This window comes from Lipotes vexillifer, unplaced genomic scaffold, assembly GCF_000442215.2.
Source record: "Lipotes vexillifer unplaced genomic scaffold, Lipotes_vexillifer_v1.1 scaffold427, whole genome shotgun sequence".
NCBI classification, from domain to species: Eukaryota; Metazoa; Chordata; class Mammalia; order Artiodactyla; family Lipotidae; genus Lipotes; species Lipotes vexillifer.
Window position 1 is genome coordinate 227,523 of NW_006790467.1, and position 25,243 is coordinate 252,765.

The 25,243-nt window shown below is 34.5% G+C and overlaps 1 protein-coding gene across 1 annotated transcript in view; it reads right to left on the bottom strand.

Moving 5' to 3' along the window:
* The window catches only part of SEMA3A (semaphorin 3A), a 231,644-nt gene that overhangs the window by 89,571 nt on the left and 116,830 nt on the right, over positions 1–25,243 (bottom strand). The window contains exons 5-6 of the mRNA XM_007463740.1: positions 20,903–20,996; positions 12,885–13,004 (exon numbers count right to left, since the gene is read on the bottom strand). Of these exons, the coding sequence (XP_007463802.1) occupies positions 12,885–13,004; positions 20,903–20,996 (214 nt within the window). The remainder of the gene's footprint in view (positions 1–12,884; positions 13,005–20,902; positions 20,997–25,243) is intronic.

Genomic DNA, 25,243 nt, shown 5'->3' on the forward strand with positions numbered 1-25,243 from the left:
AAAACCCAAAGAACCTAGAAAATTACTACACTTTCTGTTTAATGATAGAAAAGAAAGGCAGTATAACTATTGATATATAAAAATTCTATAGCAAATAGTGTGTTAAATCCATGAAGACAATAAATTTACCTAAGTAAACTGTTCAGAACATGCATTTTTAAGCTCTTATTCAACCACTGCTTTAAATAATCAAATTAGAAATTAAAATTTTAAAACAAATTAAATGATTTTACTCTTAGAAAACGGGTCAAGAACCATGATTGTTGCTAATGATTAATTCGTAATTTTTTATGTATGTCTTTTAAAGCTCAGAGACCAGTTGAAGTGACCTTATTTACTTACTTACTGGACAGCAGCCCAGAACATCTAGAATTTCTAGAACATCTAGAAGCATTTAGAACTTCTGCTAAAATACTTGAATATAAAAGAATATTGTTTCTAGTTTCTCTCCACTCCTTAACTAATTCTCTCTCACCACCAATCTTTTTGTGGTCTCATTATTTTCGGGATGACTTCCCTTCTTAAAAATTTATAATTAGAAATGTATGCCATTAAAATAATACCTTCTAAAAATCTATAGTCATATTATGTACAGTTTTTCTGATTCCAAAGGATTCCCATCCTTTTCCTCAAAACTTAAAAAAAGGGGGTTTCCAATTTCTTGGATCTTGAACTGTCATATATATATTCTCTAACAGAAGACCACAGATATATGGCAAAAAATAGCCTCCCTCATAAGTTGTCAAATCATTTTATAGTAAAAACCTCAGTCAGTCAGTGGTTTTGATACTCAAAGCCTGAAAATCAACTGATTTCTTTCACTGAAAGAAAAATGGATAGTACTTTCTCTCTTACATTATGAGTTAAACAATATTTTTAAGGTATTAAGACTTGTTGGACATATATGCATATAATCCCATAGATGTGCTAAGACTTCCAGGGTTTTCCATTGATAAGGATTTCTATTAGTATTATCCTGGAGGGCAGGGATCTCTCTTACTCAGCTGTTTCTTATAATAGTTCTTGGTACCTAGAGAGCACTTAATGATAACTCTTGGTACCTAGAGAGTGCTTAATATGTACAGAAATTGGAAGTTGGCCAGAATAATGTTAGTAGCTAGCAAACACAGCTAGCTATTCATCGTGCTAATATCAGTTATCTAGGAGCACTTGCAGTAGAACTGTAGGGTACAGAGGAAACAGTAGCATTCTATGTTAGTAACTGTGTTGACTGATATACTTAAGTTATATACAGAGAAACAGAAAACACTGCTGAATGAGATGAGAAAGGACTAGAAGGAACTAGAATGGACTAGGCCTGGGGAAACGAAAAATACTCATTAAGAAACAGAAAATAAATACATTGTAAATAGTAATTAAATTTGACAGTTTAGTTCACCTAAAAGTGATCTATTCTTAACTTCTCATTAATAACTTAGCTATTTTACCTTTATCATATTACATGGCGTTTCACTGTTTTTACTGGTCAGATATAAAATGGCCCAGGAATTAATATATGTTCCAATAATAATTTGCAATGTTCTGAGACTGTAAAAATTATTTAATATGCATCACATCTAACTTACATTATAAACTTCAGGGTTAGACTTTTAGATACTAGACAATGGTATAGTTTAAGGATTTTAATTTCAGTTTGTGATGTCATAAATTTTCTTACAGTGACAGATGTTATTACTATGGTTAAGTGATAATGACAAAATTTATTCAGGAAGTTATTATTAACCATTAGGAATTACTCTTTTCTTTTCTCCCTTTATTCCTCCATAATTATCATCTTTCTTTTCTGACTCCATACGAATAGTGGATAGATATGTTTCTTAGAAACTTTTTTTTCCTTTTAATGATAACCTATGTTTTCCCATCCTAGAAAATATGTAATAGTTACAAGTAATCAAGCTTAATAGCAATGACATACTCAGCTTCCTTAGTTGTATTAAAGTGTATTAAAGGAAGTTTCATTTTGCTATTCTTAACAGAATATTCTTTACTAACATATTAGTGACATCTACTGCTAACAAAGTGTGATCCTTCTAAGGACAAACAGTTTGGGAATTCATGAGTAGCTAACAGGCAGAACTGACTAATGGAGTTGCAGCACATTTATACAAAATCGAGATGACAAAATTAATCAAAACTATTAAATTTAGTAGAGATTTTGCATATCTTTATGACATGGCTACCCTCTTTTTTGGTGCTGTCTCTGCTCTATCACTACCAAATGACCTCTGCATTGTAGGACATTAAAACTGGACGCTCTAACGGTCTGCCATTCTTGTTCTATTTCCTGCTGTCAAATTCCTAGCTGCAGCCAGTCTTTTCAACTGCCTTCTACAGGTTGCTCTTACTCAGGAATTAGAAACAAACCAGAAAGCCAGTAAAGGTAGTTCCAGTTTGGAAAAAAGTGGAAAATCAGTTCACATTTTAAGATTCATTAACATACAATCAGCTCAAGGGCTTTCACATCCAGTTATATTACAATTTTCTTAATTTGGGCACTGACTGGTTGATCAGAGTTGGCTGTATATTTACCTTGATATTTATAAAGAGTGTGATTTTCCCTTTTATTTTACTTAAAGGAAATCAACAGAAGTAACAACAGGGAGGTCAGTCATTAGCTTTCTTATGGGAAACAGCAATATTCCACTACTTCAATAATTTCTCTTCCACCAAAATATTTAATATGATTACTGCAAATACATAAAAGTCATTGGTCAAAGATGCTCTGTACCTTATTGGTTCATCCTAGCCTTGTAAGCCCAAATTTTATAATTTGAATTATTAGTATGACTAGATGTGTCCCTTTAATTCATCCCCAAATGAGTAAGGTTTTGTGGTAATTTCTATGTTTTGTTTCCTATTTTCAGAATACTGTCATTTTTGTTTGACTTAGAAGATTACTTTCTTGTCCTGCAAAACGTGAGTATAATTTGTTCATTCATTCTTAAATGTGTTTAGAAAACACACTGATAAATAAACTCTACAGGTGTTAAGCAATTAAGTGGCAGTAATCATTTGATATCAGTTTTGGCATTATTAACTTTCAGGATAACTGAGATTTCAAGTTTACTAAATTGTAAATGGGTCAAAACACAACATACAAGCCCCCAAATACAGCTCTGAACTGTGTCACTTCAATCCTATTGTACGCTAAGCAGAAGAAGGCAGTGTGGATTTCAAAGGGAAAACTAAATTGGCTGTCACGAATTTCCCATACACATTCAGGTAAGGATTTAAAATGTACAAAAAGGGATGGTTCTCTTTGATATTGAAACCCTAACATTTTTTAAAATTAATAACTATGGCTGAGTAATATTCTACTGTATATATGTACCACATCTTCTTTATCCATAAGTCAGAGAAAGACAAATACCATATGATATTGCTTATATGTGGAATCTAAAAAAATGGTACAAATGAACTTATTTACAAAACAGAAATAGAGTCACAGACGTAGAAAACAAACTTATGGTTACCAAGGGGGAAGGCAGGGAGGGATAAATTGGGAGACTGGGATTGACATATACACACTACTATATGTAAAATAGATAACTAATAAGAACCTACTGTACAGCACAGGGAAGTCTACTAAATACCCTATAATGACCATTATGGGAAAATAATCTAAAAAAGACTGGATATATATATGTGTATAACTGACTCACTTTGCTGTACAGCAGAAACTAACACCACATTTTAAATCAACTATACTCCAATAAAAATTAATTTAAAAAATAAAAATAAAAAAGCAAAAATATTAGTAATTAAATGAGGTGAGATTATTTATACTTGTATGAATTTAGACAAATTTATAAACATATTGAAGAGACACATTTTTGATGAATCCCTTATGCTAACAGCCTACATTAAATGCCAAAATAGTTATATTTAGTAAATCATCACAAAATAATAAAAATTATACTTCTAATGAATAAAAAATGTATACTTATCAATTTACAAAGTTACTACTAATAATAAACTATAGTTCTCAAATGCATATCTTTATTTTTGCATAAATATATTTAAAAATAATAATATTACCATATGTAAAATGTTATAGTGTTTAAAATGCAGAATTTATGTGTTGATCCAAAAGTGCCACAGGAAGTTGATAGATTGCTGAAAGGAAGGTGGGGGAGGCTGGGGTGGGAAGTGAAGGGATGTGATTTTCTCTTGTCTAGTTACTTAAAACATATAGTGACACAAACAATTTTAAGTTAAAAATGTTTCTTTTAAGGACATCTAAACACATGCAAATCTTCCTTACTAATATTACCAGGAAAATATTTTAAAGACCCTTCTTCTGCATAACATTTTATAATTTATGTTTAGTTGATATATGAAGTTTAGAGCATTTCAGTGTCCTATGTAAGTAACTTAGTATATTTCTAAACTTAGAAAAAAAAATCCCTTTTCCCTTTCTTGAAGCAAAAGAGTAGAAGATCTGTTTTATCAAAATGTACTCACATCATTAGACAAGAAATCCTGTATGTATAGACTCGGTCTAAGGAAAGGGCATAGATTACTATCACTTCATCTTGTCTTGTTTTCCTTAAGCCATTTTCATTGCTTTCCTAGAAATACACAGCTGTTCAGTTAAGTGAGACTGTACATTCTACTACATCTTTAGTGAGTTGACATATTTAGGTATTTTTATTTTTCTATTATTTAAAATTCTTACATAATGTTATGGAATAAGCTAACATCAACCGAGTTGTTTTGTTTGTTTTGTTTTTGGTAAGAATAGTCTCTTTTCCAAGTGCTTTATAGAAATTTACTTATGCATAATTCTCATAACAACCCAACAGGGAGGAACGATTATCGTTTCCTCTTGAAAAAAGGGAAGCTGAGCACAGGTAGTTTACAGTAGCTGTCTCCAGCTGCTCAGTTAGTGCCCAAGTTCCATAGACTCCATGCTCTTAACCACGACCCCAAAGGTTACAGACGATGTCTTCATATGAAAAAAATTAAAAGCTAAGCTGTGATACGGCAGGATAAATGAATATCCTAGATGCAACAATGCAGTCAATGTTTTTTTAAAAATTATATTAGAAAAAAAGAATTAACCTAATGATTTATTTATTTAAGTATTGCACTTAATAGAGCTAAATTAATACTTAGGAAAACACATTTTATTGAAATTTACCCTTGGTTCACCATTTCATTGTTTCATCTGCTAATTTTGTTAAGCCCAATTTGACTAAAAAGTTTATATACTATCTTAATACTAAAGACAAATATTTTATATATTTTTGATGTATTAAGTGCCCATATATTGACAATAGTCAATTAAATAAGACAAAACAAAATAGCCTGAGAACAGATTAAGAAAGGCAAACATAACCTTCAGGCTGGTTCTCTGTATTAATTCTCCAAATGTGCACTGTGTTCTATGTATAGAGCTGGTATGCAAACGCCAGCAGCAACCACAGTTATAATGAGCATCTACCATATTATTAGACACTGTTCTTAGTACCTTATGAGGACTGTCTCATGCATTTTCAGAAAAAAAGTGTATTAGTTATTAACCCTATTTTACAAATCATAAATGGGTGATGAAAATAAGTAACATAAATTACGCCCTAAGTCACGAGGGTGGTAGATGGGAGGACCTGGGATACAAACTCAGGCCATCTGACCCCAGAGCCTGCAAAGAAGGTTCACTGAAGAGTTTCTTATTTGGCATATTCTAGATTGCAAGGCAAAGTGACAGGCCCTGTGATAAATCGAAACATGCATATATGTGCTCTTGGGATTCAAAGGTGGGAAAGATTAAAATCCACTGAGAGAATGGTATGGTTAAATGAAAATGATTGTAAATTTAAGGGCAACCCACCCTATTTGAGTCTGTTAGTGTTTAATATTGGAGAGGTCATTTAGGACTGAATGACAAAGAACGTGACAGGCAGCAAAATCTAGATTCAATTCACTTGTAAATTGAGAGATATAAATGATTTTTGAACGGGAAAGTATTGTGATAGCCATCAGAGCTGTATTTAGGGAGACATCTGCCAGTGGTATCTAAAAAGGAAGAGTATATATGGCTTATTGTGTTAGGTAATCTTACAAAATGAAGCATAAACAATAATTTATTGACTAAAACAAATTTTAATCATCAAAAACTGTATGCAGAATTTTTTCATCCTAAGATTGCAGACATCATTGCTTGGCACGGTTACCTAATTTGATATTTGCAAAAGTAGATAGCAGAATATGTATTCTCATGAGCCAACATCTCTCTTTGACTCAGGATTAATGTTATTGGGCATGTGAGGATTACACCTCAGAAAGCAGCTGAGGTAAATATATCAACAAAAATTTTATCAACATAAAAATGCAGGTTACTTCATAACAGTTTTTCATTTAGATGTTATCATATTAGCCTTTGAGACAAATTTAATTAAAACCTTCCCATCTGAAAACTTCTGAAATTTTCTACTGTGAAAGTATTTGTGTCAAACCTACATTTAATAATATTGTAAACTTATTCCTTCTACTTGGAAGGATTAGAACAACGTAACAAGTGTTTTGGGGTTTTTTTTGTTTGTTTGTTTTATTTGGTCAAAACTATCCATGCTATTGAAATTCAATGGCATTGCTTGCCATCATTCAGCTTTATCTGGCTAAAATCCTTTAATTCCCCCACCCCTGCTGTTGGGAGCTCTAGGCTCATCACACTTAACCTCTGCCTAGGCTTCTCAGAAAAGAATTTGTTTCAGTCCATTCATGGTTTCAATAGTTGAGCAAGCCACACGCAACTGCACACTGGTCTTTTACCCTGAGCACACTAATCTGATTGTTTTTCCACTCTACAAACTCTGGGTCAACAATCAAGCTGCCGCCAGAAACTAATTAATTTGCAAACAGGCTTCTGTTTTCACAGAGGGAAAGCTTTTGAGAGCCATGTCAGAGAGGCCAGTCACACCATGGTTACACGCATTGTCATGGCATCCACTTCTCAGGGTAAATCTCTTGCTTGATGTCACTGCACACATGAACCCAGATTACTCAGTCAGCAGTAAATCCCTATTGAGGCCCACCAAGCTCTGAATGTAGTGACTCTAGAAGAGGAAATTGGTATAGACAGGCTCTGTATTCATTAAGCTGATGGTGAGACAAGAGAAAAATAATGTTAAGAACGAAGAGAAAAAAGAGAGCTGGCTATAATTTAAACAATTTTCCAAGATATTGTCTCACTTTTATACATTTTCATCAATTTTAATTTAAAAAGTAAAATTTTCTTTAGTAAATGTAATCATACCCTTAAATATTATTTTCTACTCTCACCATTCAACTATAAATTCTGAAATAAGTGGTTCAAAATTTATGATTAATGTGCCATACTTGAGGGTTGTACTTTTTAGCCCAACATTAAAAAATGTTAAAATAGCATATCCTAACAATTTTATTCAGCTACATTTTCTCAGAGGCCTGAAAAAAAAAAATCATCTTCCAAACATTGCCACTAATGAGTTAATTTTTATTCCAAAGTTTTATTCATTTTTGTTTCTCATAAGTGCAAAGTAATTTCAAACAAAACTGGTTAAAAGTGATTATGGTCCTTAGATAAAATGTGACATAGAAAATAGGTCCTCAGAAAAGAAGAGCAAGTAAAGGTATATTTTGGGAACTTTTTCTTTATGAGAAAAAGAAGGTATATTTACTGAGTGTATTAAATTTATCATCATTTAGAGAGTAGAATAATTTCATGGTATGTATTTTTTTAAAAAATTGTATTTCTGGCAGGTGGGCATTCTTTATCAGCATGAAAATTTTTCTTGGTAATAGATTCATAAGGAAAAAACCATAACTAATAGGTTGTGTTTAGATATAGTTATGGATACTTATTTTAAACTATTACATATCCATGTTTCAGCATGATTTCACCAAAAATAACCAAAAATACTAACATTTTTATTTGTGACTCTACACACTGATACTTCAGAAGTGTTAACTAATTAATACAGAATGTAATTCATAGAATATATAATTAAAAAGTTAAAAAAGACTCTATCTTTGTTGCTTCTTTCACAGAGGATGTTTGTGGCTGCTCTTGTTGGTTCAACTGAATGGTCACTCAACATCTATAATACTCATCTGCTCATGTAACCATAGAGTAAGGCTTCCAGAGGGCTGTTTTTCCTCAAGGTCAGCAAAATATTACTAACTTAAGTCACAGAAATAGTTCAAAATGGCATCATTAATAAGTCTGACATTATGCCAAACTACATGATTAATTTTATTTATTAAAAAACTCCAGTTATATATTCTGATACAGTTCATGCCTTTAAAGATGGTAGAATTAAAATAGTATATCAAAAGAGTTATACAAGTGATTTAAGATTAGGTATCTGGTACCATGCAGTATTAATTTGTGCTCTCAGAATTTATTTGCGGTTACATTTCTTGGTTCTATTTTCAAAAAAAATATATCTTGTGGAGAAATTTGAAGCTTTAGAGAACATGAAATATCCTAGTGCATGACCACAGAGGAAGCTATGCTGATTCCAATAAGGGCAAGCCATCCTGGTATGAGTGTTACAAGTGAGAGGAAGTGGAATGATGACTCGCATACCATTTCAATTACAGGAAAAAAAGCAAGTGAGTTGGTCTATCCACAGGCACAATCCTTTTAGGAAATTCCACTAAAAGAAAACAGGTCTTCCTAAAATGAGCAGGAAGGTCTGACACTCTGGGCACTGTAATTAGGTCTGTTTGTGTGCACTGGGCCTTGGCTCTCTCAAGGATCCATGTGGTTTCATGTATTAAACCCAGCTCTGACTGCCCTTTCACCCTGACTCAAATATAATCACTCACAGAATGAGTCTGACAAAGCTTACTAAGCATGCTCCACCCAATGGAAGTGGGATAAAGGATACAGAAAAAACTCACATTAAGTGCTTACTACATGCCAATCACTTGCTTAGTACTCTATATGTATTATCATGTAGTCGATTTTTTCACGACTCTAAGAGGTAGGTACTATTATAAACCCATGAATAGGTACAAGGTCAAGGTAAAACAGTGTCTCACTCTAAAGACTATAGTCTTTCCTTCTATCATATAGCATTCCAATGTTAGTCCAAGACATAAATAAACAATGTTAGAAATAGTGTCCATCAAACAGAAAAATAAATGTGGGTTAGCTATCCATCTGCTCTAATGAATGACTAATATGTACAAGAACTAGGTGATACTTACACAATAAATGATAAGAAATCATTACTATAAAGCAGGGTAAACTTGGTTTTTTACTATGAATATACAGAGAGAAATTTTACCTAATTTTTACACTGTCAGTAAACCAAAATTAGAATTGAAGTTTAAAGCTATATAATATCAAGAGAATTTATGAAGCAAAAAGAAAAAAACAGCGAATTTTGGCACAACAGGTCAAACTCATACCAGTACATTTTCTGGAATCAAAAGTTGTTCTAACATCTAGCAATCTTAAACTAGGGGCTAGTGTAAAGGGTGATTTTTAAAAAGCAGTTATGGAAAAAACCAATAGATTCCATCTCTCATGTTTCTTCATCTAAAAGTTTGTTACTTAATTCCTAATGTTTCCTGGTAAAATGAAAATGAACTTAAGCCTTTATTGCTACTATTATAAAAATGTAAACTTTAGTGAGTAATTATGAAAATAGTGAAATTCCATAAAAATTAAGACATTTCAAGATCCAATTCTACACAACAGTTTTGTTTTTTATTTTTTGTTTAGCAAGAACACAAATTAAAAGTCATCTGAAATAGGCCAACTAATTCTTCCAAAATAACTGAATTGGTTTGAATTGATTTGATAAAAATAAAGTAACTCCTGTGCCAAAATTAATTTCAATAGCCCAGGAGACCTTTCAAAAAGTACCTTGCAAAGTAATTTATTACTTCTGGCAGCACAACTGATTGTGTAGTCTATGCTGATGCCTCAAAATTCACTTATTTCATACATGCATGTGTAAACATTATGTTTCCAATTTTGTTCTTCAGTGGTGTTTAATTTCATGAGGCTTGTGAATCACACAGTCCCTTGGTTCTATCTCGTATGTGTCTGCATCCTCCACCTTGCCGCAGTTCTGGTTTCTGCACCCTGTCAAATGTAACCTTTGTGCTAATTTGGCAAAATCAGTTCTCACGTTTAGTGCTGAGAGACTGATAACTGAATTCTCAAATGAACTACACATTTGCAGAGATGAAGTACAGAGCTGCGGACAATGACTGTTTTCCCACAGTGTAAATTATTCAGACTCAGCTGTCAACATGTGAGTGCGCAGCACAAAAGCAGCTTTAACTTGATGACTTTTTTCCTCCAAGGCCATGAAAATGAAATGGATACTATACTCTCCTTTATGTTATTCCATCTTCTAATGAGATTTTCTTTCTCATGGACAGTGAAAGCCTGTATGTCCTTTAGAGTTCTTAGTAGATCAAAGTCTCATTCTTGCTGAACAAAAAAACAAACATTTTCCCCTTCTACATAAATATTTCCGTTTGAGAGTAGACCAGATTGAAAGAGGTTTTTTCCTACTAATTTTGAGTCCATACAAAGCCTAGGTTTAATAATTAACAGTGGATATTCCAAAACTGTCCTCTGGGATTTTAGAGTTTGGGTCTTCAACGGCTTTACACAGCCTTACCGTGATCTCAGCTCAGCATTTTTCTTTTCCTTAGTGAGGCTTCTAATTTCTCAGATGGTCACCTGGGCACCATTCTACCTCCTCTACCCCCAGAGATGGGTATTTGACTATATGTCCAGCCCCTTTTGATTACCACAGTGTTTGTACTCAATCATGAATTATTTTAGGCATCATCTGCATTTAAAGAACAGCAACTGGGAAGTAATGTCAAACTTATGAGCAAATTGGAGAGCAGGAAATGCAGGAAACTGAGAGAACAGACCCTTTTAAAGAGAAAGGGCCAGTTAAGTGACAAATACCACAGGAGAGGTTGTCTAAATGGAGACTGATAAAAAAAAAAAAACATAGGAAGTCATAAGTGGAGGAGCAGTTTCATGGGATCAAAGTCAGGTTTAAAATGGCTAAATCTGGTGAAAATGCTGAGAAAACAAGTTCCTAACCAGGCTATGGACTTAGACATCTAGGGACCTTGTGGTACACCATGATTAAAGGGAGAGTATGGATAAGGTAGACAAACATGTTTGCAGGTCAGGGAAGAAATCAGTGGTGAAGAAGAGATAAAAACAGCAAAAACAGTAAATTGGGTAAATTTATGAAAAAAAAATCAATGCAATTAAGAGCAAAAGCAGCAGGGTCAAAGGTGGAAGTTAAGGGGCACATCATTTTCACTAATACGTGAAAAATAACAGGACAATCAGAAATGTTGTTACAGGAGGAATGAAATGCTGATTGAGGTAATTTGAGGTATGTTTTATGATTTAAATGGTCATCTTAGAATTGGGATATAGAAGAACGAAGACACACAGCTCATGGTCTCCTGAAATTTCAGCGAGGTTTTAGAGCATATTGTGATTGTTCTCTAACAAACCAGTGAAAGACAGAGGTGAAATGAATCTTGGGTACCCGCCAGAAGTTCAGGAGAAGCAAGTGTGGCAGAACTTCAAAGAGTGAGATAATCAAGCATCTTACTGAGTACATAGATGGACTGTAAGCCATGAGCTTCATCCTTATTAATGAGGCATGTAAAACCAAAGGAGAGTTCATGAATGCAAGATTAGGGACTGGGAAGCTTTATTTTATAGGACTGAAGGCAGATATAAATGGAGATCATTATTTAATAATAAAAAATAACCAGGAAAATATGGTGGGGACGATTATAAAAAAATCTTTGATGAATGCATAAATGAATAATCCAAAAAAACCCCACCTCTACATGGAATACTTATATAAGGATTATTTCGTTCAAAATCTGAATGAAAATAGTATTTATTTATTTTTGGCATATAAATTTTATAATTTTCTTCTATGGTAAATTTATTTATATATTAAAAAGAAAAAGAGAATTTAAAAAGTATCTGCCTTGCAAACTATAATATATTGAATGGATAAGCAACAAAGTGCTACTGCATAGCACAGGGAACTATGCTCAATATCCTGTGATAAACCATAATGGAAAAGAATATGAAAAAGAATATATATATATATATGTGTGTGTGTGTGTGTGTGTGTGTATGTATGTATGTATAATTGAAACAGTTTGCTGTACAGTAGAAATTAAAACAACATTGTAAATCAACTGTATTTCAATAAAATAAATTTTTTTAAAAAGTATCTGCTTCATCAAGTATGACACTAGTGACTAAAGGTCAGGAAACTGGGTTCTTGCCCCAAATCTACTATTGGGTTAGATGTAATATTAATGTTAATTTCCCAACTTATAAAACAGGAGAAAGAATTTTAGGAAGATTAAAGGAGAATCAAATGAAATGATACAAAGTCCTTTCAAAAACACTTTCAATGTAATGCTTTTAGCACAACAATTTTTTCAAACATTTAATAGCTTATGCTCTCAAGGCCACATGAGAGGTGTGGAGGAAAAAAAATACTACATCATGAGATTTGTTGTGGTGTCCCTGGAAGACAAGACTGGTAAGTCATCTTATCTTTTTCCATTGCCTCCCTTCCGTAGCTCCAGCCCAGGTCTATTTCTTTCCATAGTTAACTACTGAGAAACTTTAGTTTTGGCACAAAGCAAATATTTTCTTAAATTTTTAATCTCTCTTTTCTCTTTTTGCCCCACTTTCTCACACACACAGCCATGAAGTCACCACCATGAGTTTATCTGCACACTAAATTTCAACTCATGCTGTTTGTACCGTATAAGGAAAGCTCTCCTCTGACTTACTATAGATGCCCGTGTTTTGTGCCTGCATTCTGGCACGCGCCACCTACCATTGAGCCACCTGGAATCGTGCTGCTCTGTCCTGATTGGGTGGTGGTGCCCAAGAGTTCGGAAGATAGCAAAGTCTCGCCCCATAAAATCAGCTGCCGTTCCAGAGTATAATTCTCCATCTGTGTTGTGACAAAATAAAACCATATACACATACTTTAATTCAGTTGAGGCAAGAGAAACAAAACACACAAAATACAGGTTTCATGTTAAGACCACGCTAATGCTCTCTGCATCATTATGCAAAGCTACTTATGTTTATCCTGTGTCTTTGTTGAAGGGAGTATCTCACTACTCATTTAGCACTAACTTTGAAAAACTGAGTAAAGTATGATTCAGTGCACATTACTAAAACATGAACTTTTTCTTTTTTTTTGTGGTACGCGGGCCTCTCACTGTTGTGGCCTCTCCCGTTGCGGAGCACAGGCTCCGGATGCGCAGGCTCAGCGACCATGGCTCACGGGCCCAGCCGCTCCACAGCATGTAGGATCTTCCCGGACCGGGGCACGAACCCGTGTCTCCTGCATCGGCAGGCAGACTCTCAACCACTGCGCCACCAGGGAAGCCCAAACATGAACTTTTATATTTTCTATTATGACCAAAGACAAAGTACAAAACACAAATTATATGCATCACATTGTCTGCTTTTATATCTTTCAAACTACTATGGTTCTAATATCTTTAGTTTTTAGGGTAAAGTCTCATTGCAAAATCTTGCTTATAGTTTTGATTTTAATGGAAATTAAATTTCTAATATACTTCCTTTTTAGTGGGATCTAAATTAATGAGATTTTGCTATAATTTAGAGAAGACTAATATTTTCCTTGCCAAAAATTTTTCTTGCCTTTCATTTTTTACTATATTAAGTGGGAAAAATGTTCTAACTTGCTATGAGCTATCATACAATCTAAAAACAAGTCCACCACATAGTTTCAGATATAACAGAAATGTGTTTGAAGAAGGGGGTATTTTGATAAACACAGGCCATAATCACTACAGCTCAAGATTCTGTTGTGCTTTGACGCATTTCTACTTAAGGTGAATTAACTCTAGGTCAGAGTTTAATAATGGGAGAATCATAATCAGAAGGTTGGAATAGAAAGGAAAAAGAAATAAGGAGAAAGAGAAGTTAATATTTACTGAATACCATTTGTGCTTGCAGGGTAGTCAGGTGCTGGCTTGACACTTTCAAATTATCTCATTTATTCTGTCAACAACCCCATGACGTAAATGTTATCCCTATTTTACAGCTCAAGAAACCCAAGGTTGCTCAGCTAATGACTAGGCAAGTCAAGGTGAAAGTTCAAACCCAGGCTTGTTTAACCCAAGCCTCTTATACTAAATATACACCATACCACCGTTCAATAAACTGAAGTTTGTAAAAATGACATTTTCTTTCCTTTAAACAAAAAGCGCCTCATATTATTCCATCCAGAAAATGCATTATTGCCTGCTTGCTTACAGTGAATTATCAGCAAAACAAAAATAAATGTAACATTTTCTCCAAATAATCTACCATAATGACAGTAAAACCTATTATCTTGTTGATTATTTGGCTACGCTAATGTTTCTGAATTCATTGACTCGAAAAATACTCAGAAAACAAAGTAGGCATACATAAATTATAACTTAAAACATCTGTATACCACTATAATTCCCAAAGGACTTTCTTGTGTATCAATCAGAAACTTTCTGTGCATCTTCAGTTATCAATATCTTTGGCAAAGTCTAATTAGTCTGATCTTTTATGTGATATCTTTGTTCACACCCACAATTCTCACTTGCAAATAAAGGGCTTTGAAACAAAAATAGACCTTTTCTGTGGTCCAAACTAAATTAATTCCTCTGGTAGAACCTCTGGTTCTCTGATGTGTTTGAAGGTACCAGGCTTTGGAAAACTTCCAAAGCAGTGCAGAATAGCTACATAGACAGAATCACTGAGAAACACCAAGTTATAACTTTAAATATTAATAGAAAGACACCTTATCTTAAAGACTGAGTTTTTAAAAACTGATCACTTATTTTGAATCGTTGTGAATCAAGACAAATAAAAGTGATGGTTTGACAATGTATTAAGTACAAATTACTAGCTAAATGGATGGTACTCATATGACACCATAAATTGCCATATTATGGTATCTTTGGGATTCAAAAGCATCTTGTCTTCTCTTTACTTAATTAAATATCAAGTTGCTCAAATCTGAGTTGCTCTCACCATAATATGCTACAATACTGTTCTATATTCCCACAAGGTAAAGAAATAACCCTTTTCGAGAGGCACAAAAACACTATGAACAAGCTATCTATACGTTTCAAAGGTACTTTGAAACATTTTAATGCATATGGTCTACTTAATTTCAACCTATATTCAATCACTGTAACATTTTTATTAAGGTTGACACCTTATCTTTTTACAAATAATTGATTGATAGAAGTGATGAATTTTTAAACTTCAGGTGAATGAGAGAATGTTAGTTAAAAACATGTTGTGAAAGCAGCCTAAAAGTTTCATGTCAATTTCAAATACTTTCATGTTGGAACACCTGTCTGTCATAGGGTGACCTATATCCTCTTTACCTTGAAAAATCAAAAGTATTAAATTACTAGTTGAACCTCATTGCCCCCTCAACCACGTTAGGTGATGAAAATCATGAAAGGTGAAAACAGAACAACCGAAAGGTGAAAACTGAGCAATTTCATATCAGACTGTAGCCAGACCATGCCTAACGGTAAGTATAATCAGAAATGGAAGAGTAAAGAATATCATCAGTTAATTGTTTTTTTCATTTAGCTTTTTCAGTGTGAGTAAAATTCATAATTACAGTTGCTATTATATGTAAACTCTATTCCAGACAGAGCTGAAATAACGAAAACTGTAACCAAATAAACATTATTTGGATATTGACAGGTATTAGTTTCTTATATTCATTTGTTTAGCTGTTTTATAACTTATGACTCTTTTTTGATCCATTCCCACATGAGGAAGGCAGAAAACAATATAAATGAAGGCAAAGGCAGAAACACTGATTTTCTTTCTCTTTTGACAGCAGATAAGTAGGTCACTCAGAGAATGTGGAAAGGTTAGAAGAGTTCATCAGTAGAAGAGCTAGTGACTGAATTTATTACTAAAGACAGAATTTATAAAGAGATGACTTAGAAACCAAAGGAAGGTTGTAGTTAAGGCACCAGTTGCCTCCAATCATAGGAAATTACCTCCTACTCAAATATTATTTTTAGCAAGAGTCAACATGAGATCTATGAGCTGGAGGGCACTAGATGGTTAGGTGGGCATGAGGGCACATTCTCGTGTTGTCAAAGCTCAATATCACTAACTGTTCCTTTCCACCAGGCCTTAGATCAGATTTTCTGCTCAGATATCTGTAGGATTCTTATCCAGGATGACTCCTCCAGAAATTGTATGACATGTTTTTTATTTGGCCCAACTGTATAGGTGGTAGAATATCCTACTCTTGCATTCTCTTTAAGCAGATATATAATATCAACTCAGACTATACTTCATTTAATGTAATTGTGTATTCTACCCTGTATTAAAGACTCACTACATTCTTTGGCTAACTGAAATGATCTGACAATTTCTGAGTTTAGGGCTTCCCTGGTGGAACAATGGTTAAGAATCCTCCTGCCACTGCAAAGGACACAGGTTCGAGCCCTGGTCTGGGAAGATCCCACATGCCACAGAGCAACTAAGCCCGTGCACCACAAATACTGAGCCTGCGAGCCACAACTATTGAGACCATGTGCCACAACTACTGAAGCCCGCACGCCTAGAGCCCGTGCTCCACAACAAGAGAAGCCACTGCAATGAGAAGCCCACGCACCGCAACGAAGAGTAGCCCCCACTCGCCGTGACTAGAGAAAGCCCGCGCACAGCAACGAAGACCCAACACAGCCAGAAATAAATAAATAAAAGAAATTTATTAAAAAAAAAATATATATATATATATATCTGTGTTTAAGCAATTTACATACTTTAGTTGGCTTATATTTGGAGAACAAATATATTTTTTTATTTTTTTAAAAAAGCCCACTTTCCAAACTTCTTTTGTATGTTCGAGGTCATTTATGAAGTTATCAAATTATGCGTGTTAATTTTCCAATTTTATGACCCTAAGTATAAGTAAATGTTAGCTTACAATGATTCAAATTGCATTATGGCTAAGATACATACTTTTGGGTTTTCCCATATATACTAAGTTACTAGTGAAAGAAAATATATCTGTCCAATTTTATTAAATTGATGGTAGAATAATATACTCAAGGAATTGTTATACACATCAAAAAGTGGTTGTGGATACTCTGTCCAACAAAGTTGTTAAGTCTTTCTAAAAAATACCATATAGGCAGTTTGATGTCTCAAAAATAATACATCAGACTGAGATAAATTAGTGCTGACAGATTAACAAGCTAGAAATTGTCAAATATGAAAGTTGCTCTTTCATATTTGAGTACAGTGCCATTCTTTCTGAACTGTAAGCTTTCTCAACTGTCTCTAAGGAAAGCATTCTTTACTGAGACGAACAAAAAGTTTAGTGAACTGCATTTCCACCATGGCAGCGTTACCTGAGAAGCATGTGTTAAAAACAAAAGTTCATACGTACTCTGTACTTTCTGTTCACAGCTCAAAATGAAGTAAAAATGTGGCTTAGATCAGTTAATGTATTGGATTACAATTCCTAAAAAGGGTGTGGTGAGAAGAAACAGAAGGTGGAAAAAAAAAAAACTTTCCTGATGAAATCACAGCATTACTAACACAGGTGTAAAGTGTATCATGGATGTGAACAGAAATCAAACAAACCTAAAGACCAAGCCATTATGTTGTTAACACCTTAAGCAAATTCCACTCACAGCGTAGCAGAGTAATTAGAAACAGAGGGAAAAAAATATGTCTCTCAAACACACACACACACACCCGACATGGCATGGATGAAAGCTACTTCTTGAGAGTGGAAGGGTATGGGAATACTTTTACATTTTCACATTTGTTAAGCAACTTTTTCTGTAACAATAAATATACTGGCTTTGTTAATACTGTACTTTTAAAACTAACATTTTTTAAGTAGTTGTAAATGATACAAAATGAAAAATGTAAAATTTATACATTACCAAATCTTTCTCCAAGCCTCCCTACAGAAAACCACTATTACCTGTTCCTCTTTTTTCAGTTTCTACTTCCAAATATATGCCAGAAATATGTATGTACCCAAATGTAGTATGCTATTACATTGTCTTATTTAATTCTCACAACAAACTAGTGGAATTTGCATAGCCATGCCATTTTACATACACAGAAACTGAGGCTCAGAGAGGTTCCAATAATTTCTCAATTATAGTTAATTAATTTGGGGAGTACCTTTAATACCAGGTGAGAGCATATTCTAATGTCAAATTATGTTCTTTCCTGATGCATGGCAGAATTATAGCATAGTTATAAAGAAGCAAGTAACCTCAATAAAGGAAGTCACAGCTTTTGAATTAAAATGGTGCTACAAATATTCTGAGGGATTTTACCAGGTCTAGTATGGCCTGCTTATTTTTCTGTATCTTGCTATTCAACTGATCCAGAAATTAACTTAAGTTGGCTTTAATAATCTCCTCTGTCAATAAGCACTAAATATCTCTGGAAATTATTCAATTATAGTACTGGCTAGGTGAGATCTGGGCTTTCATTTAAAAGCTGTTTCTCTGAAATACCTACCGTTCTTTTCTAGCCATACATCCTCTCCTTGACTCATGCAACTTCCCTCATTCTCTTTTCCTTTTCACAAACCTATACAACTGTTTCAAGGAAGTTCTAATATAAAACCAAAACTGCAGCGTTTCATATTCTTTGTGGACGTTGTGTGGCTGCACGCCATATGAACTATGTAGTACTTAGTTATCATCATTCTTTCTCAGTGGAATATTAAAATAAATAAGCAAACCCCTACTGAGAAACATACCACAAAATAAAGCTGCTCTAGGCACACTTTTACATACTGCTTTTTTTAGGAATATCTATCTTTTTTTGTTCAGTATGCAATTTAAATAAGTATAGCCTGCAGGTTCACACAAGATAGGACTCCTCCCCTTTGTTTAAGACAGTTTCAAGTATCTGTGTGTGCACTTAAGTAAGTCATCTACACGTAATCACTAGGCCATGTGCGAATAGGAAAATTATAAGTGTGTTACATTTGCTGCATTCCTTCAGGTCTTAAAGTTTTGTTAAAGTGCTCCATAAATGGATCAAATGGACTGAAATTGTCTACATTTTCAAAGCAATAGAGGAGGTAATTCATGCTGTAATGGTTTTATTCTTAATAGTAAAAGGATCAGTGAAACAGCGATAAACACTAGAGAATACTGGAAAAAATATATTTTCATACTGTAGTCAGTATGACTAGAGTCTTAGTTTGTTGAATAAAAAAAAGACTATTTTTAAAATAAAAAGGCTAAACTTTATGCAATTATTATATGTCAAATAATAGTCTAAATTTACCTTTTAAAAATCTAGATTATTCAGGATTTTATTAGAAAGTTTACGCCTGAAAAGTTTCACTTATTATTCTTGTGTTATCAAATAATTACTTTCTATATTTTATAAAAAAGAAAACAAAAGGAAAAAGAAAAGGAAACAAAGAGCTACATAATTTCTACATGATTATATAAAAACATATATTCAGGAGTAAGGTAATGACCCAGAATCTTCTGTACTTTAGGTTGTTGGCATACTCAAAAGTTAAAACAAGAAAACAAAAAAAGAAAAAGAAAAATTGTTTAATGATATATCACTTTTTGTGTATTATTTAATCCCAGTCCAGAAGTGGTTCAAAGAATGTGGAGGGGCTTCCCTGGTGGCGCAGTGGTTGAGAGTCCGCCTGCAGATGCAGGGGACACGGGTTTGTGCCCTGGTACAGGAAGATCCCACATGCCACGGAGCGTGAGCCATGGCCGCTGAGCCTGAGCGTCCAGAGCCTGTGCTCCGCAACGGGAGAGGCCAAAACAGTGAGAGGCCCGCATACCACAAAAAAAAGAATGTGAAGAATTCTCTATTTTTCAATACAAACTAAAGTTTTCTCCTTCTGCCTACTTCTATCTTCCTCTTTCTATCCTTTTGAACTATGGCTAAGCATTCACCACCTATCTGCAATGTTGAAGTAAAAAAAGAAAGAAGAAAACTAGAAAGGAAGATGGCTAAAGAAAAGGGCACAGGAAATACATAAAATGTTTTCTTAGATTAAAAAAAGAAGAAGAAGAAGCCCTAAAGTCAGAAAAGATGAATACAGAAGGACTTTGTCAACTCAAGGTGACACAAGGGGTCTCTGTCTATTGTACTACTATTTAGTTGGATTGTGCTGATTAAGCTGACCAAATGCTGAGAGTGTGACAAATCTTGAGACTACAATTAACAACCTGGAGTGAATCTCATTCTTTCCTTCTGACCTGTCAAAATTCCCCCTTGAAACGCCTCTTCCCAAAAAATGAAAATCAAAACCATATTTTTACAAAACAAAACTTGTAAAGGTCTAGGGGGATGTATAGTGATTGAGCAGCCAATTTTTTTTTTTTTTTTTTTTTTTTTGCGGTACGCGGGCCTCTCACTGCTGTGGCCTCTCCCGTTGCGGAGCACAGGCTCCGGACGCGCAGGCTCAGCGGCCACGGCTCACGGGCCCAGCCGCTCCGCGGCACGTGGGATCTTCCCGGACCGGGGCATGAACCCGTGTCCCCTGCATCGGCAGGCGGGCTCTCAACCACTGCGCCACCAGGGAAGCCCAGAGCAGCCAATTTTAAAGAAACTATTAAACCATTCTGATTAAAAAGAATCATAGACTAGATAGTACAATAATCAAATCAGCATTTAGTGTTTCTTCTTCATTTTCAAAATATTTGAAAATATCTCAATTGACATACTCCTAAAATATTTTATGATTAATAATGAAAAATCTTGGTATATAACAAGGAACATGCAATCTGGCTATTATCTATAGAAAATTCACTGTTTAGCTGACTGTTGACTGAGTACCTATTAAAAGAGATGCCGTCAGCAGTTTAGGGTCATATGGACTCTTCCCACGGCCATTTTCAAAATGTGAGTCTTCCAGCTTAAAAATGTTGTCCTGTAGAAAAGAAAAAGAAGAATTCAATTTATTTATAATAGAAAGTATTTTTAACATGCCAGTTAATCAGAGAGAGATTGAGTATTCTTCTGCACTATCAAGGTATATTACTATTTGTGTAAACTTTAAAGATGACAGAATAACTTAAGGGGGATAAAACGTAGCTATTACTAGACAAATATCAATTTAGCTTGGTGATTTTTAGTAGCATTTAGCATGCTGCAAGTAATAGTGTATAAGTGAACTCTAAAGGAGAAGCACGCTATGATGAGTGATCATTGTATCACATAGCTATGCTAAGAGCTACCCTAATGGCTCTTGAAAGAATGTTAAATTTAAACAAATAACTCCTTTACTTCCTTCACACAGAGAAAAAATAACAACTCACTATATTAGATGTCTGCAAGAAGATAGGCTATCTCACTTTTCTGCATGTACTTTCCAGAAGGAAACAGTCATAGCAGTCACGTCCTCCACTCTGTCATTCCTACGACTTTGATGCTTACAAGCTCCTCAAGCATTTTAAAATTACTCACCTTGGAAGGTGGAAGGTACCTGAAACTATCCTTATCAATTTCTCTAAGTGGGAAATATCAAACTGTTTATTAGGATGGGTGTGCCTGGAGATAGTGTCCTTAGGACAACAAGCACAGAGGTGACACATTTTTATCACAGGGAAGTCTGCTCAGTTGAGGCTCAAGCACCCAGAAACTTAAGTGAACATATGACTATGGTAGAAAGTATGCCAGAAAGCACTGCAACAAAATCCTTAATAAGGAGATAACTAACTCATGCCTAAGACACTGTCCTCAGAATGTGAGGCTTCTATATGACAGTGGAGTAAACTGGGGTATTTCTGGGCATTCTTCTCAGAACCAAGTGCTCTGGAAATTAATTAGGTCAGAATGTGTATGCATTTTCCAGTAGCACATTAGCTTGTTCACAGACTGAAATAAAATACCTTTTTTGGCAATTTCTCTACTATTCACATAAAAGTATTTTCTATATTCTTAGGAGAGTAAATGGTGTTCATTTTATGGCCAATATGGGTCACTTTATTTAACACTTAATATCTCTGATGGAGCTAATGGCAGAGTTTCAAATTATAACTCTTAAAATTCATTTGAGTTAGGGAAGAAGAGTGAAAAAGGAAGCAAACCAAAAATGTTCTCCATCTTTACTACTGTAAGTAAGAATTAGCAAGTCTCCTGTTTCCTTGCACTGATTCTGTACTTGGTACATAGCTATCCCCTAGCAGTGATGGTTCTTTAGCTGAATTCTAAAATTTACACTGTGAAAAATTTACGGGGTTTCTCAGAATTGTGCTAAGTTGTACTAGGAAGGGCAGTGAGTCAGGAGTCAGGCCCAGTTGGGTCAATGATTAGCTCTGGTTCTTTGGTGGCCAATTAATATCTCTGAGCCTTCGGTTTCTAAAAGTTAATGTTGATAAGGATATTTAATCTCAAATGTTTATTGTGAGGATTAAAGAACTGAAATAAAGTATTTTTAAAGCAGCAAAATAAAAAACAGACACTATTTTTATTCTATTAATACTGCTACAAGAATATGAAAATTTAACACAAGTTGTTACCATTGTTGTAAACTTTCCTACCAGAACTTGTAAGAAATATTACTTAAAAACAGTTACATAAGTCACCAAATTATAAACTTATTTACAAATACATATTTGTCATAGACACTTGAATATTAAAATTATAATATGAAATTTATTGCCATATACTAAGAAGCATAGAAGAAATCTTAAGAAATATTTAGATAAAAATTAGGAAACAATCCAAAATAAATATGCTCAGTAGATGATATACACTCTACTGACACAATGATAGAAAATATTAAAATCTGTCTATGTGATTAGTCCTCACAGGTTAGAGGAAGCATCAAGGAGAAGTGGTGGTGTGGCTGAAAATATTGTTATGAATATTAGTATAAATTTCTTGTCCTCATAAGACATTTTACAATACTGACAAAGATAGAGGAGCTATCCATCAAGGTGTGAGACACTTGGTGTCTGGGATCATGTATCCACGTTAGTAGGACAATACCAAGGTATATGAAAAGTACTTGAAACCTCGTGTTTAACATTTGATTTACAAGGTAAAGGATTAAACTTCATAGGAAGAGAGCTTAAGCATGTCAGTTACAGTTTAAGAGAGGATGAAAAACTATCCTTTGTCATGGTGTCAGGTAATGTGTTCAAAGCTGGCCTCCTTTTTCCTTTCTCTCTTTTTTCCTTTAAATGGAACTCTTACCCACATTTCTGGGTTTCTACAGTGTAATTATTCTACATTCTTATAGGATTCTACTGAAGGGTAAAAGATTGAATTTCCTTTCCAGCCTAGTGATATGGGGCCTGGAATAAATATAATTTGCTTTCTGAATAGGGAAGTAAAAGATATTTCTTACATAGAAATGTTTGTAGTGTAAAATTCATACCTGTTACACATAGTAATGGAGTCTAAGGCTGTTGAAATCAGACAGAAATGGATATTATCCCTGGCTGTGCCTTTTACTATCTGGGCCTCAGGCAATCCCTAAACCCTTCTGAAGCTCAGTCATCTGTAAGAGGAGGACAGGAAAATCTCATAGGGTTGATTGGGAATATTTACTGCAATAAGGTATATAAAACAATACTTAGTATGCCCTCAAAAATATCAATTTAGGGCTTCCCTGGTGGCGCAGTGGTTGAGCGTCCGCCTGCTGATGCAGGGGACGCGGGTTCGTGCCCCGGGTCCGGGAAGATCCCACATGCCGCGCAGCGGCTGGGCCCGTGGGCCATGGCCGCTGAGCCTGTGCTCCGCAAGGGGAGAGGCCACAACAGTGAGAGGCCCGCGTACTGCAAAAAAAAATATCAATTTATTTTTTCATTGTTTATAGTTACCAAAATAAGATCATTCTTTCCTATACTGATTAATATCTCTCAAGCTACAGTGGAAATGCCTGCCTATATATTCATCAGTAGAAATTAAGACATATGTTTAAAAATATGTAAATACTTTGGACTCCCAAAATGCACTGAAAATTGTTTATTTCTATAGCTAGACCACAGTCCAGTTCAAAAGCTTTTCTGACCAAAAAAAAAAAAAAAACATTAAATATAATATGTATAGGAAGCAACCTAAGCGTCCATCGACAGATGAATGGATAAAGAAAATGTGGCACGTATATACAATGGAATATTACTCAGCCATAAAAAGAAACAAAATTGAGTTATTTGTAGTGAGGTGGATGGACCTAAAGACTGTCATACAGAGTGAAGTAAGTCAGAAAGAGAAAAACAAACACCATATGCTAACACATATATATGAAATAAAAAAACAAAACAAAAAAATGGTTCTGAAGCACCTAGGGGCAGGACAGGAATAAAGACGCAGCCGTAGAGAATGGACTTGAGGACATGGGGAGGGGGAAGGGTAAGCTGGGAGGAAGAGAGAGAGTGGCATGGACATATATACACTACCAAATGGAAAATAGCTAGCTAGTGGGAAGCAGCCGCATAGCACAGGGAGATCAGCTCGGAGCTTTGTGTCCACCTAGAGGGGTGGGATAGGGAGGCTGGGAGGGAGACGCAAGAGGGGGGAGAGATGGGGATATGTGTATACATATAGCTGATTCACTTTGTTATAAAGCAGAAACTAACACACCATTGTAAAGCAATTATACTCCAATAAAGATGTTAAAAACATATATAATATGTATAAAAATTCTCAGTTAAAAAGGGCTACTCTTTTAATACATCTGATGAACTTAATGTGATTGAGAGACACCAATATTGCTGCTTCTGTTATCTTGTGCACGAGACCTATTAGATGTGTGAAAATACTGACCCCTTGGAAAAGAAGTCTGTGTTAATATAATTGTACATTCTCTGCTGTCATACGTAGCATATCACGTAGACAACTGTCTGGCTGTACTTGGAAGACTTTTTGAAATCTGATTGCTACTCAATGATTTTCTGTTTTAAAGAGTGTTAAACAGATCACATATGCAAGTAATAAGACCAAAAATCTTAAGACCAATGTGTATACAATTAAACCACATAGCTTATATTCTTACTTGGGCTGAAATACTTTTCATTTTTAGTAATACATGAACAGAAATCTAGCTGCATGGATTCTAATTGCTTTAGCAGATACTGTGAGCATATCATATAAGTTATTGTGCCATATTTTATTAGATGATTGCATCAGTTTTCAGCAACTATTTTTAGCTTTCAAGACCACTCTTTC